The sequence below is a fragment of the Hippocampus zosterae genome, chromosome 7 (assembly GCF_025434085.1).
Source record: "Hippocampus zosterae strain Florida chromosome 7, ASM2543408v3, whole genome shotgun sequence".
In the NCBI taxonomy this organism is placed as follows: domain Eukaryota; kingdom Metazoa; phylum Chordata; class Actinopteri; order Syngnathiformes; family Syngnathidae; genus Hippocampus; species Hippocampus zosterae.
In genome coordinates, this window is record NC_067457.1 from 2,173,280 (window position 1) to 2,187,567 (window position 14,288).

Genomic DNA, 14,288 nt, shown 5'->3' on the forward strand with positions numbered 1-14,288 from the left:
AATTTAATTTAAATTATTTTAAGTTATGAAAGCAACAGAAATTAATCAAAGATGGTGAAAAGCACAAGTGTGTGTGTGTGTGTGTGTGTGTGTAAGCGACATACCTGTTTGTCCGAGAATGTACAGTATAAAGATTTTTTTTCAAGAAAATAATCATCTGTGGTCCTTTTTTAACAGAGCACATTTTTGCGGGCTAAAATAGTCTATAAATAATACAAACCATATCTTTGTTTCAAAATGCAATGTTTGGAGAGAAATACATCTTGAAATAATTGTATTAGCCTCCTAGCAGAGTTGACAGACAGTTGAAAAAAACATTTTTTTGGAAAACAATTTAAGTAACCACTTTTGGAATAGGATGGGGGTTTTTATTAAATGACAGGGGTAATCAAATTGCTAACAATAAACATACACCTCTTTTTGCAGAATACTGATCTTTATTCTCTATTTTGGTTTTCATTTCATCTCTAAAGCCAGTAACAACTCATAGACATATCTGCTATACTATTTTTTTAAAAGACCAGTATTAATCATAAAACATATGAACACAAAACACAACTCGACTTACCTTTATGCGATTGGAGTTGCTGGAAGTGAGGATGTCATTTTAGCTCACGCGTGGGATTCACAAAAGCAGTTGCGCTTTTTGTTGAGGCACAGATGAACGTTTCACATTTGTCGTCCACAGTCCAAGTCAGCAGACGTTTTACCTATTCATAGTTGAACCCATAAGTATCACAAACAAGCTGAAACATAACACGATCTTATTTTCACCTGGTTTGGAAGTGTACTCCTCATCCCTGTCACCACGTTCACTGAGATAGCCCTCATCACGGTCCTCGTGCGAGGTCTTCGTTTTGCAAAGATGGATGGAAGCTGTGTTCATTTGAAAGCTCGCCAGAACAACTAATGAACAGAAATTAATAATGATAATAATAATGAATTTTATTTAAAAGCGCCTTTCATGCCTCACAAGGACACTGTACAGTACAGACAATAAGAAAATACAATGTAAGAATTGTTAGGCGAGATATTCTATAAAAACAGGACATAAAATCATAAAAACATAGGAAAAGTACGTTTAAAAATCACCACGTTATTTGGTAATAATAACAAATGCTCAATACAGTGTCAGTTTATCAAGAAAGTGCGTCCGAGTGTTGAAAGCCTTCTATTCGAAGCTAGCAGGTACAGTATACACCTGCTAGCTTGTTAGCAGGTACAGTATCCACCTGCTAGCTTTCTAGCGTTTTTCTAACCTGCTAGCGTCCCTCTATTAACAATAGAAGGACGCCGCCTTCATTTTTCGCTCCACGGAAAACTAACGAACAGATATTACGCTTATAATTCAAAACACGTGTCACAAACACTATTTACCTCAAGAATGGCGGCGAAGTAAGAGTCGACATTTGCAGTCCAAAAGGTATGGAGCGTCCCCGAAACCAGAGAAGCTAATGCTAGCGAAATGATCCTAGCTACCGTACGTTCACAATTAGTCGCCAGGTATGCACGTGGTTTGTATTTCGATGACGTCATGATACGGAAACTTCAATTAAAATATCTGAACCCCTAAATATGTGTTACACAAACATGTGCCAGAGGTTAAGAAAAATCCAATAAAATAAACATACCTACTGGTACTTTATTGCAACACACGGTTAATGATGAACCTCCCAAAAAAATACAGCATGAAGCAATGTCGTGGTGATTTCCAGCTTTTCAAAGGTCATCTGATACTTTTCTTCCTTCAGCACTGTTGAACTTTTACTACTTTTACTCTTTGGTAGCAAAGACTTCTATTGCAATTTTGAGCAGTTCACTAAAAGTTGCTGAGCACCATTCTAATGGACTCCAATGAGTGCCTAAACCCTTGAAAAAAAAAAGAAAAATAGCACACAAGGGAAGCCCATAGACAGCCAAACCAGGTTTTTATTATTCAAGCATCAACATAAGCGTTGTCGTGTTCTTCTCCGACATCAGCGTTAACGGTTGCACAAGTCGGTGGTGCAGCAGCTAGCCGTGGAGATGCCAGGCCTGTTCATCAGTTGGCAGTTCTGCAGCGTGCTGCAGCCTTTAAAGTAGCTGGGGGCTGTGGATGAAAAAGAAAAAAAAATGGACACACAGCTGGTAGAAGCCGAGCGGACTTCCGCTTTCGAGACCGTTCGCGCTGGTCCCCACCGGCTGGAGCCGTGACATTAAGTCGTCATTGTTGGGGGTTCACAGTACTTTTTAGAGAGAATTCAGATTTTTGGAGGGTAAAAAAAACAAAAAACAAGCGGACTCTTACCAGAATTATTCATATTAATTCAGGACCAAGTGTGGATTTTTTTATTTTTTGCAGAATTAAGGTGCATTTCTTTTTCCAACGACTAAAATCAGAAGATGCAAAAAGTTTGTGACAGTTTGAAAAATGAAAATAAAGTATCTTTTAAATATTAAAAACAAAGGTGCAATATGACCAAAAAAAGCTGCAATTTTCACATTTTTCAAAAATGAAGTCATGAGTATTAGAGAATGAAAAAAAACATTGCAAGCAAGCCTGACAAATATATTCTTGAGAACCCCCCCCCAAACAAACAAGTTGTATACTTAAAAACACGTTCAAAAGATACCCCCAAAAATGATATACTTTTCTGAGAAATGTAAATGTAAAATAAATAAATAAAGTTGCAGTATTTTTGTATCCAAGAAAAAGAGTCCCAATCTGACTATCATTGACAAAATAAAAAAAAATAAAAAAGTGGGAGATGTGCCCCAAACAATTCAGACGCATCATACGACATACGCGAATTGAATATGACAACACTGGAAGAAGAAAATACTCACCGCTGCCGACTTCAAAGATGACGCTGGCACAGGCATTGCTGGAAGGCGTGCACACTTCCACCGATCCGCTTGGACAGTGCCGTTTTCCTCCACAGTAACACCGCAGGGCCTCGCCTAGACCAAGGGGGGGGGAGGGGGGGGGGGGGAAGTTTTACGTGAGCAAAACTAAACAGGCGTTAGTGTGAATCGCGCACACGACACTCACCCTGGCTGACGAGCACAAAGACGAGAAGAGCAACGAGGAGGCACTTCATGTTGTTCAAGCCAAGATCCGACTGGATTGATGTTGTTCTTCCGAGCGCCGTCTCCTTTTATGTGCAACTTTCTTGTTCGGGAAATACATTTTGACACAATAGTACAAAAACATGGACTGCGGGTCAACAAAAACCAAAAAAAAAAAAAAAAAGTAAACAGACTTGATTGAAACACATGGTTCATAGCGACCTCCCCTCCCCTCATCCCCCCCCCCCCCCAAAAAAAAATACAACATGAAGCAATGTGGGAACGTTTCAAAGCTTTCCACAGATGATTAGCTACTGTTTAACTTTGACTGCGTTGACTCTTTGGTAGCAATCAGACCAAATCACTTGGTGGAATTAGAATTGGCCCCGAGAAGAGGTATAGAGCCCAATTTCAGTACATACAGGAATAGTTACCGACTTATCATCGGGATGTTCATTTGGTGTCATTTTTTTTTTCATTTTATGTCATTTTTTTGCTGCAGTGATGTGATGTAATGCAATCCACCCATCGGGGCGGTTGGACTTTGTTTCATGCGAGCGTATTTGCAATGGCGTTTGCTTTCCACAAAGCGCCTGTGGCTCAGCCAATGCAAACAAGTCCATTTGGAAAGCTTTTCCTTCAAAAAAAAAAAAAAAAAAAAGAATATGTTGACCATGCCAGGGCGTAAAATGCGTTTCAGGGGGGGGGTAAGAAAAAGTTTTGTTGTAAACTCCGACGGCCGTCTCATCATTTGAGAAAAGCTTCGATTAGAAATGCCTTCTTTGCATAGCAACGATAAAAAGCGCGGAGGAGCGTGAGGGCCTCAAGTGAGGCTCGATGGCCTTGTGGGGTTCCTCCAAGTCTTTTCGTCGGTGGTGTTGGGGAAACGCCGATTGAAAAAAAAAAACAAAAGCATTTTTTTTTTAATCCGCGAGTTCCAGAAACCACGACTGCTCGCTACTCTGCGTCTGTACGCCAACGCTGGACCTGGACGTGCTTTCGCGTTCTCTGCGGCTGCCCTGCGGGCGCTCCTCACCGTGGTGGTTCAGATCGAGACCCGGGTGGGCCAATCGAGGTGAGGACGGGGATGTGCAAGCGGGTATCAAAGAGGGATGCGAGTCTTGAACGAAAGACGCGACGTCCTCGTGTGAGGTTTGCAGCAGGCCGAGAAGGGGGTAAGAACCGCCCGGCGGGAGGTCGGCGAGGGGGTCGGCATCGGGGCGCAGGTCCAAAGCGGGCTGGGATCGGCTGATGGCGGTCGGACCCGACGTCGGCGTCGCGGACAAAAAGGTAGCGTTCGGGCACCGGGCGGTGGCCGGGTGGCTTCGGTGGCCAGGCTCAGCGGGCGCCCCCTGGTGGCGGAGGTACGAATTCTGATGGGCGTTGAAGTGAGCCTGGAGGAGGTGGACGATGCTGCGCAGGCCGTCGGCCAGCTCCGAGACTTCTTGGTTTAACGAGGCCATCTGCGCGCAGGAGAAAAGGGAGCAAATCCGCTTTACGGCACTTTCAAATCCGCGGGGACGCTGCCGCCGTAGTGGAAAAAGGCGCAGCGCTGGATTGTCGTCAAGTTTTGTTCAACGTTTTTGTCGAGTCAGAGAACCTCGCGGATTAATGAACGCTCGCTTTGTAGCACTCCTTCCTGAGCCCATTTGGAGCTGCCTGCGTATTTTTATTTTATTTTTTATTACCTACATACCTATTTGCGACCCAGTACAGGGGACACAACATAACTTTGCCCACGACGAAAGACAATCGACGAACAAACCACACCTCTGATAAGCCGCTTCTTACCTTTTGGTGGAGTTGACCGATACTCTGCCGGACTTCCTCAGTCTCCAAGAAGAGATGGCCGTTCACCCGCGTGGAATCTGAGTTTGGAGCAAAATGAAAAAGGTTTTGCTTCGCATTGCGACATCATCATCGTCGTCATTCTCGTCCAATCTGAAATTGAAGCAGAAGGAGGCGGCCGAGCGAGCGCGGGCCCCCGACCCGGACCGCCAGATGGCGTGCGGGCGGGCGATCGGCTTACCTTGGGCTCCCCCGCGACCTCTTTTGTCCCGTGGCCCGGCGTGCTCCACGTTGAAATGGAACACGTGCCCGTTGTCCTCGATGCCGTCCACCACCCTTGAGCCAAGTAACGAGAGAGCGCGTTCAACTCGGACTCCGGACAGTAGGTGACTCACCGTTTTCTTTTTTGGGGGGGGACTCGAGCCCCCATTAGTCACCGAAAAACTCTGCCGGCACCCTTCTTAATCAATTCTTTGTTGAGTTGAGGAGCTTCATTTCCCCAAAAACGATCCTTATCAATGAGACAATTGAAAAGCGGGTTACATGGACGGCGTGAGCATACCTGGGACTGAGGTCGGGGGGGCCAAAGCAGGTGACGGTGGGGATGAGGAGCTCGGGAGCTTTGCGCTCCTCGCCCGACTGGAGGGCGGAGGAGGCGCGCTGCGGTTTGGCCGGAGTCGGAGGCGAGGGGGCGGCGGCGGCGCCGGGCCCGAGGAAGCCGCGGCGGAGGTTGGGCGAGCGGCAGCGTCGCAGCGCGTTGAACTGCCGCAGCTCGTCGCCCAGCAGGTTGCCCAGGGAGGTGCGGCGCACGGGGCTGCTCAGGTTGGGCAACAGCAGGTTGCGGCGCGATCGCGCCGACGGCGACGAATTCTCCTGCTTGCTCGTTTCCGCCAAGGGACTCGGTCGCGCTTCCTAAGGCGCGCAAACAAAAAAAAAAGAGGAGAGGCGGACTTTTCAGATATTTTTACTCCAACCGGAGAAAAACAGAAAAGTCATCATGAAAATCAAATAAACAGCAATATGAAAAGAAGTATTTGACTTGAAAAGAAATCCATCAAAAGACACACACACACGCGGACTCACATGTAGGATCCTGGGAGACCTTGGAAACCTGCCGAGTCCCTGCAGAGAGAAGAAAAAGCGGAGAGGCCCCCAATTGACTCCATTTGCATTTTAATTATCGTCAAAAAAAAAAAAAGTTGAAGAAGCATTTTATCGTACAATAGGGGGGGAGGGAGAGGGCTTGGCGGGAGGGTAGAAACGTTTAGTGGCGGCAGCACCGGTCATTTTTTTTTTTCCTCGAAAATTGTCCCCGGAGCGATGCAGACTTGTTGTGATGACGCACGGGATGTGAACGGAGCATCCTGCGTTATTGCTGCAAGTGACCCACATTGGAAAAATGCCTTTGCGGGGGACTTCGAAAGTTGCGTTTGCTCACATTTGGGAACACCGTTTCAGTTTTAAAGATGTGTAGGACGTGTTTTGTTTTCTGAGAACAAATGATCTTCTCACCCAGATTCGTGTGGAGTTGATGGACGGACACGGTCGTTCTGTTGAATTGGCTTTCGGACCCTCAAAGTGGTCTCGGCGCCCCACATTTTGAAAACCCCTTTGTGAGACATCGAGGCAACTTCCTATTTTTTTTCGACATCAGCGCGGAGAGGCGCGGCCATGAAACGCCAACGGGATTGAAGGGTTTTCCCTGACTCTGCTAAAAATAGCCTTCCATCTGGCAGATTGGACTGCGATCCTACGGTCTGTTCCCTTGGCAACGTTTCATCAGCCTTTTTGGACGAACGGCTGCAGGATGTAGACGGCGGCATCCCGGCGCGGCGTCTCCCGCTCTTCAACGCCATTTTGGTTGCCCTCAAATTCTCAACGGTTGGATGACTAATGAAGGCACGATGCAAAAATAGGCCAATGATCTTTTTTTTTTTTTTTTTCCCCTGCCATGATGTATGTGCGGTAATTGGTCAGTACCTGGTCCTGGCTGCCCTCCCGCAGGTTGTAGGTGATGTTGTTGTGGATGTCGGCGGCGAAGACGCCGGCGTACTCGGGGTAAAGGTGAAGTACCTCCCTCAGCCCGCGCACGCTGACGTACTGAAGGTCGCAGTAGGTGAGCGCCTTCACGTCCGCGTTGGTCTTGATCACCTGCTCGCTCTCCGGCAAGTCGCATCCGATCAGGTCGCCTTTTCCTGCCCCCACCCCATCCACAAAAATTATGAAGAAATGGATCTCACAACCCAAACAGACAATGTAGTCATTCTACCAGACTCCCCGGCGAAGAACAAATACGATTACTGCAATTTTCGGAGGACTTTTGGCTGGTTGCCCGTCTCGCCAGATCTTTGGTGATGCCAACAAATAGCATGTTTAGTGTGCTGTTTGGATCCTTTGACCAAAGGTTACGTGAGCACAAAAGGTGTCGCAGCACATCTAGACATGCAATCTAACACTACAAATATAATACAAGGGCTTGGATTTCTTGAGACGGATGCCGGTTTGGATATGATTATTTAGCAGAGTCATTTAAAAAAAAATCTGTAATGGAACCCCCCCCCCAAAAAAAAAAACACTTTTGTAGCCAGTACAATGAAGGTATGAATTTACAAGCAGCAGCGGCGACAGCGGCGTGTACGAACCGAGTATGGCGAGCACCACGCCGTCCTTCAGGACCTCGAGTGATCCGGAGCAGACAAAGTAGTTGGCGTGCAGCGCGTCGCCCTGGCGGATGAGGTACTCGCCAGGCACGCAGAAAGACGTCTTGACGTGCAGCGAGAGCGAGCGCAGGCACCCGCGACTGGCGCCCTTGAAGACGGCCAGCTGCAGGATGTCCTTGTTCAGGTGCGTGGCGATGTCGGCGCGCAGCTCGTCGGGGAAGTCGTGCAGCAGCTGCGCGCGAGCCGCCCACAAGCGTAAAAAGAAGTTAGCGGAGTTCCGAGAGCGAGTGGGTGGCGCGGGCGGCTATACCTCGTTGGCGTCGATGCCGTTGTTGACAGACCAGGTGGTCTGAAAGTACTCGAGCATTCGCTGCTTGAGCTGCTGGGGCAGCGCGTGCACGCGGATGAAGTCCTTCAGGTCCTTCATGCGCGTGTGGTAGAGTGAGCGCCGCGAGTACATGCGCTGGATGATGGCCGTCACGTTCCCGAACACCAGGGCGTGCATCAGCGCTGCGGGGAGGATTTACAGTCAGACCGCGGAGTGGGAGGGGCGCGGGGGGGGGGAGGGGTACGTACCGCCCACCAACATGGTGCAGATGGAGAAGATCTTCTCGGCGTCGGTGTTGGCGCAGACGTTGCCGAAGCCCACGCTGGTCAGGCTGCTGAGGGTGAAGTAGAGGGCGGCGATGTAGGCGCTGCGCACCGACGGCCCCCCCGCCGTGCTGTTGGCGTACGGCGTTTCCAGACGCTTGCCCAGCTCGTGCAGCCACCCTTGCGACGCGTCCAAAAACTCAGGTCAGTGACTTTTTAAAAAAAATATGACTTATGCTTTTTTTTCCAACAGCGCCAAAAACACTTTTTAAAAAATCTATATTTCAAATTGAAATGATGAAAGGACATTTGAATGAAGCGCACGGACCGATTTCCCAGGTGTGGCCGGTGTCGAGCTCCTTGCGTCCGATCATGTACCAGATGCAGGCCATCCAGTGGGCCAGGAGGGCAAAGACGGACATGAGCAGCGTCAGCACCATGGCGCTGTACTGCGAGTAGCGGTCCAGCTTCTGCAGTAGCCGCAGCAGCCGCAGCAGACGCACCGTCTTCAGCAGGTGCACCAGTGAAGTCTGCGGCCAAAGATAAAAAAAAAAAAAAAGAAAAAAAAAAAAGAAGAGCTTTGGTTCTCCATCGCCCACATGAGAGGACCTCGCTCAGGCATCCTCACCACTGTGATGTTGAAAGCGTAGAGGAGGTCAAAGGGCAGAGCGGCCACCAGGTCCACAAAGAACCAGGTGGTGGCGTAGTGGAGGCAAATGGAACGCGACTGGTACACCACCTGACCCGACTGGCTCACAAAGGTCGTGCGGAAGTTCAGGATGATGTCTGCCACCACAAAAAAAAAAAAAAAAAAAAGTTCACACATGATGACTAAGATCTAATTTCCGCATTTAATCCCAGTTTTGACCTGTGATGAAGAGCATCTCGACGGCGATGTCGCTGACGATGGTGGAGCGCGCGGCGGCGGCGTCGGCGTTGTCGTGGTAGGGCGTGAAGCTGACGTTGTAGGGCACCGTGACGGCCACGTAGAAGGTGGCCAGCAGGATCAGCCAGTCCCACAGCGCCTTGGACACGCTGTAGTGCAGCAGCAGGAAGCGAGAGCGCTGCACCGCCGCCACCTTGTACTCCGGCACCGAAAGCCGATCCATCATGTTCTGACCGGCGCGGACACAAAAAGGCAAAGCGTTGGCTAAAAACTGGAAGCGAGTCATCTCTTTGAATGTGCTCCATTTTAGTTGGAAGAATTTAAACGCTGACGCCATTTTTGGAGGGTGAATTGAGTCAAATGATTTTCGTTTTTTTTTTTTTTATTGATATAAGCAACATGCAATTTGGTAGATGTGTCTATCATGGATAGACCCACAAAAAAAAGCCTTTTAGTTTGAAGCAGAAGGCTTCAGACAGTCATCAACAGCTGCTGACTGACACTCGAATGAGCGTCCGGGCCGTGTCGAGAAAAGCTGCTGCCATCCCCCCCCCCCCCCTTTAACACTCTTCTTTTTTGCCTTTCATCCCAGATGTCGCGGCGCGAGGCCGCCCGGTGATTGGGAAAAGGCCCAGTGCGGCCTGGTGAGGACGCAGCACGTCATTAAGTCAGGAGGGAATAAAAATTCTCAGCAGGCTTTGGGGGAGAAAATGGAGAGCTAATTCTCTGCCGTTCACACATTCGGATGGGATATTTTGAAATTGAAAATGGATATACATAGATACAATAGAACGTACCACATTTTTTACTCCACGGACGGAGCCTGTCAAAACTCCTCATTATGATTGGTTGTTCTTTCCAGAGGATAAAAAATATATGCATGTCAGTCTTTCTGTACTATCAGTCTACATGTGTTGCCCCACTGTTTGTGTTCAAATGTCCACAGCGTAAACACTAAACGCTTGCCTGCTGAGTCCATTTCATCACGGTTGCTCAACAAAACGGCAGCGTTTGCCATCCCGTCACCGAACTGACCCCAAAATATTTTGGATTATGATGTGCTGAAGTATTATGCAACCATAGAAGCTGAAACCTTATATTTTCATGGCTATTAAAAGAGTGTGTGTGCGCGTGTGTGTAGAAGCAGACCCACGCGTAGATGTGCCCTGAAAGAAGGATGGAGGAGGTAATGAAAATAGAACATGGGGAGGGATAAATGGAGCGCGGCGTCGTGGGAGGACGGTGGCATTCGCCAAGGTGTCTGACAAACGCAACCCACAGACACGACGCCATTGAAAAAGTCAACAAAAAAAAAATATGCAGGATGTTATATTGAGGGGGTAGTATTGCACAAACAACCTCCCAAAAAATGTGACATAATTTTGGCAATATTTTAAACACAGGTATGCACTTATTTGTATTTATTTCCGATTCCGGCAGACACGTTCGTATTTGATCTTCATTTGCCACGTGTGCGGCGGCGTACTGACCCCGCCCATGTTGACGTCGCCTTTGGGCCGGCGGGAGAAGCGGCTGGTCAACTGGTGCAAGACGGCGCGCCCTCGCTTGCGGGCCTCGTTCAGGCGGGAGCCGCCCTTCCTCCGCCGACGCTTGTCCTCCTCCAAAACTAGCGCGACAAAACGCACGGCGGTGCAAAACATGCTCATACGCCGACAAAGTCCCAAAAAAAGCGCCGATGCGGATTTGCCCGCCCCCTGGCCTCAGAAAAACATGCGTCTACCTTCCCTGGTGCTGCTGCGCTGACATTTGCCGTGGCTGTCGGTGATGTCCTTGAATGAGAAGAGGAAGAGGACCATCTCGCCCTTCTCGTTCTTGATGGGCACGATGTCCAGCAGGCACCAGAAGGGCACACCTGGCACCAAAAAAAAAATTTAAATAACATCAAACTGTCGAGATTCTTGAACTCGAAATGGCAATATTCGTCTATGGACATTGGGAGTGACGGTATGCTTGTGAATGAGTTAAAGGAGCCCCCCCCCCCCCCACCCCCCCGAGTTGCGCGCCTTGGCACCGCGTACCGTCCTTCCTGTAGAAGTGCACCTGGGCCTGGTACTCGTGGCGTCCCTCCAGGGCCTTCTCCATCTGCTGGGCCACGCGCTCGCTGGTGTCGGCGCCGTGCAGGAAACGGCAGCTGCAGTTCTTCTGCATGACCTCGGTGCGCGTGAAGCCCGTCAGCTCGCAGAAGCCGTCCGAGCAGTACACGATGGGGTAGCCGCGCTGGCCCTGCGCGTTGCCCAGCAGGAAGTTGCTGTCTGATGCACGACAGGGTGGGGGAGGGGGTGCGGGGGGGGGACAAAGGAAAAGCAAAGCACGCTCCGGTTAATTCTTCTTGTCAGCAAAAAAAAAAAAAAAAAAATTGAGATTCAATTAAAGAGTTGATTATGGCAAGATATCATATTTTATTTTGAAAAATAAATCTCAAATGTGAAAACATTCTGAATGTTCAAAAAGTGAATTTTGAGTGAAAAAGTGAAATGTGTCAAGCTGCCATCGATAGTTAACGAGAATTGAATGCCTTCGGCGAAAGAAAAATTAATTAAATTTTAAATGGCGTTTTTTTTTTTTTTTTTTAATGAGAGCACTAAAACAGAAAAGTTAATGAAGCAGCCTACTTGGATCGACGTGAACCATCTCGTGGCGGTGTAAAAATATGCAAAGAAGGTAAGGGAGCGAAGAGTGACACGTCTGAGCCGCTGTTTTGACATTTGCTGCCGCCGAGTCAGCACTTCATCCATTTTTGTGGGGAGTTGGGGAGGGGAGGGGGGGCGTATCTGACATATTTTGCACCAAACGATGCGGTTTGCCATATACAGCTCAACGTATCATTTTTCAAAATTCATGATTTCCTGTCATTGTCTACTTGATGAATGAATTTAATGCTACGCATCAAATAGACTACCAATGCTTGGGATAAATAAATAAGAAGTGGGGGCCACCATAACACAGATATGGCATCTGTAAAGCTGCGCTGAAGCGTGGACTTTCATTTCCACTTGAGATGTTTCAATGAATCAATTCACTTCCCAGCCATTTCTTTTTGTCTCTGCTGTCTGCAACCAACCAGATGAGCCACAACGCCGACCGTTTCCCACACGAGAGGTGGCGACCTGTCACCCGGGCGACACGACGGGAGCCATTTTGAACGCCGGCCATTTTGGCTCGGGGACGAGGATGTAGCAGCGGGCATTTTGGCCTTTGCACCGCGCTGCAGCCAGCCAGCTGCGACCGTCGTTCTCATACGTTTTGGATTGAACGCGCAAGTGTCATGGCAAGGTTGGCAAATGACATTTGGGTTTTCCTTGGGGGGGCAGTTATGATGGAGCCCTGTTGAAGTCTGCCTAGCAACAAGTGCCTGAAAACGTAGAAAAGTAGCAGAGAAATTCTGTCGATTTGTTAGTGGGCTCAAATGATTCAAAACAGTGAGGTAAACAACCGCAAATGCGCACGGCATAGGACAATATGGCAAAAAATTGCATCATATTTCACCACGAATTTAGCATGGGCCTCCGAGGGTTTGCGGCGACGGAGGCTGGGGGGAGAGCTGAAACAAGACGCACGTACGCACAAGCACGCACGCACATCCCCATGGCCGCGGCCTACAAAGAGGCACGCGTTCCCTCGAGGAGGCCGCGGCTACAAAACAACAGAGTTGCGAAGCAGCGGCTTAACGGGATCACCAGCCGCTTGGGCGCTAAACGTAAAATCATTTTTAAAAAACAAAATAGCTGTCATTAAAAAAAGTGGTTGGACATAACAAACAAACAACTATTTTTCGGTGTGAATGGCAACAGGTGGGTACGCAAGTTGATCGTAAATTCCGCCATCTTGTGGAAGAGCATTTGGTTGTTCTGCCTGCCACTGGCAAAGCTCGACCAACCAAGAATATTGAAGCCATACGGGACGTAGCGAGCGCTTACGGGTGCCGTCGAAGCGAGTGGCGATGTTGTCCAGGAAGGTGTTCTGGGGGGCCAGGAGCCCCTTCATCACTGGCATGTTGAGCCCCGCTTCGGGGTGCGGCGTCCAAGTGGGGTCACATCATTCCAGAGGCGCGGTGAGGGGGGGCTCCGTGCGGGCGGCGACCCCAGCGGTCCGCCATTTGATCTGGAAAAAGGGTGGCGAAAAGAGCCCCCAATCCGAACAAGGAAGTTCCGTGGCAATCCCTCATCGCATCTTTGCGCTCTCCTCCTTGTGCTCCCGCATCCCGCTCCCCGTGAGCCGGCGACCAATCAGACGCTGGCTTCCTTCTGAGAGCGAGCAGAACACACAGAGAAGTGGGGAGAGAGCGAGAGAGAGAGGGAGAGTTGAGGAGCTGACAGAAGCCATGGAAGCCGCTATCAGCACATGGCTTTTGTATTCGGTGGGTAGATGGATGCTTTCTATTGTGTTCTTCCCGCACGGGAATCTCAGTGAACCTTTTTTTTATACCGGTCATTTTCCACAGTGTGTTCCGGATCAATATTGACACGGGCCAAGGGGAACTTGATTCTCAAAAGCGGAAAGATGAATTCTAGAGCATCTACCTGAGGCACAATCAGCAAAATAAGAGCTGAAAGTCAATTAAAAAATTTTTTTTGGGCACAACTCGCCAGCTCTGATTGGTCACTCCTTGGATGGGCTGATGTTTCGTCGTGTCATAGAGCTGACCATATTTGGTCAACTGTGTCTCAACGTCATTTTTTGACGGTGTCACTATCGCATACTTTTCGTATGGATTATTCCATCGCATAATCAAATACAATTGGACAAAACCATTTGTTTTTCTCGGTTGCTTTTTATGAACCAATTATTATCCATATCGTTTGACACGACAACTTTCAGAAAAAAAAACTTTCACGGTGAAAGAATAAGATTTATGGTCATTTTATTGCGTAAAAACCAAATGCGTCTCCTTCCACAGCTGCTCCACCAGTATTTTTTTAAACTCTCAAATCAGAGCCGTTTAAAATTCGAGCTTGTGTTATACCCCATCCCACCACAGACCCGCAGCCCCCCTATACAGCATTCTCGTGACAGAATTAAGGCTCCGCGGGCAGAAAAGCCGCTAAAAGCGGATTACGCCGATAAGCCGGGAGATGTTTTTCATGACGACTTGATTCTTAACACCCCAAGTAACGCGTCCGACAAGTCAACAAACAACTGGCAGGCGACGACAGGTGGAAGCGTGCCCGCAGGTAGCCGTGATCCGAAAAAGAAAGACAATAGAAATACTACAAAAGTTTGAAATCCTCTAGGAAAAAAAAAAAACACAAAAATACCTCCCCAAAATTGACAACAACCCCCCCCCCACAATACAT

General features: G+C 48.6%; 3 protein-coding genes and 2 long non-coding RNA genes across 8 annotated transcripts in view; 2 read left to right on the forward strand and 3 right to left on the reverse strand.

The window, feature by feature from the left end:
• Window positions 1-14,288, forward strand: part of LOC127604074 (uncharacterized) — a 140,516-nt gene that overhangs the window by 51,591 nt on the left and 74,637 nt on the right. The window lies entirely within an intron of this gene.
• Window positions 1-14,288, forward strand: part of aldh18a1 (aldehyde dehydrogenase 18 family, member A1) — a 140,164-nt gene that overhangs the window by 50,586 nt on the left and 75,290 nt on the right. The window lies entirely within an intron of this gene.
• Window positions 399-1,512, reverse strand: LOC127604076 (uncharacterized). The gene is made up of 3 exons (XR_007963206.1): window positions 1,378-1,512; window positions 775-906; window positions 399-710 (listed from the first exon to the last, which is right to left on the reverse strand). It is a non-coding gene; the product is annotated as an uncharacterized LOC127604076 (long non-coding RNA).
• On the reverse strand, window positions 1,912-3,206 carry LOC127604066 (toxin 3FTx-Oxy5-like). The gene is made up of 3 exons (XM_052070898.1): window positions 3,032-3,206; window positions 2,827-2,940; window positions 1,912-2,089 (listed from the first exon to the last, which is right to left on the reverse strand). Exons 1-3 carry the CDS (start codon window positions 3,078-3,080, stop codon window positions 1,983-1,985), a joined length of 270 nt encoding a protein of 89 aa, XP_051926858.1. The 5' UTR covers window positions 3,081-3,206; the 3' UTR covers window positions 1,912-1,982.
• On the reverse strand, window positions 3,247-13,549 carry LOC127604016 (potassium voltage-gated channel subfamily H member 4-like). Of its 2 annotated transcripts, XM_052070778.1 has the most exons (16): window positions 12,912-13,538; window positions 11,013-11,246; window positions 10,715-10,846; window positions 10,464-10,600; window positions 8,956-9,202; window positions 8,716-8,873; window positions 8,416-8,617; window positions 8,073-8,267; window positions 7,807-8,006; window positions 7,479-7,728; window positions 6,817-7,031; window positions 5,920-5,958; window positions 5,399-5,748; window positions 5,078-5,172; window positions 4,840-4,916; window positions 3,247-4,511 (listed from the first exon to the last, which is right to left on the reverse strand). In XM_052070778.1, exons 1-16 carry the CDS (start codon window positions 12,985-12,987, stop codon window positions 3,972-3,974), a joined length of 3,147 nt encoding a protein of 1,048 aa, XP_051926738.1. In that variant the 5' UTR covers window positions 12,988-13,538; the 3' UTR covers window positions 3,247-3,971. The 2 variants fall into 2 exon arrangements, 1 of the variants encoding a protein (XP_051926738.1); XR_007963188.1 differs by lacking the exon at window positions 3,247-4,511 and having other exon boundaries at window positions 4,855-4,916; window positions 5,274-5,748; window positions 12,912-13,549.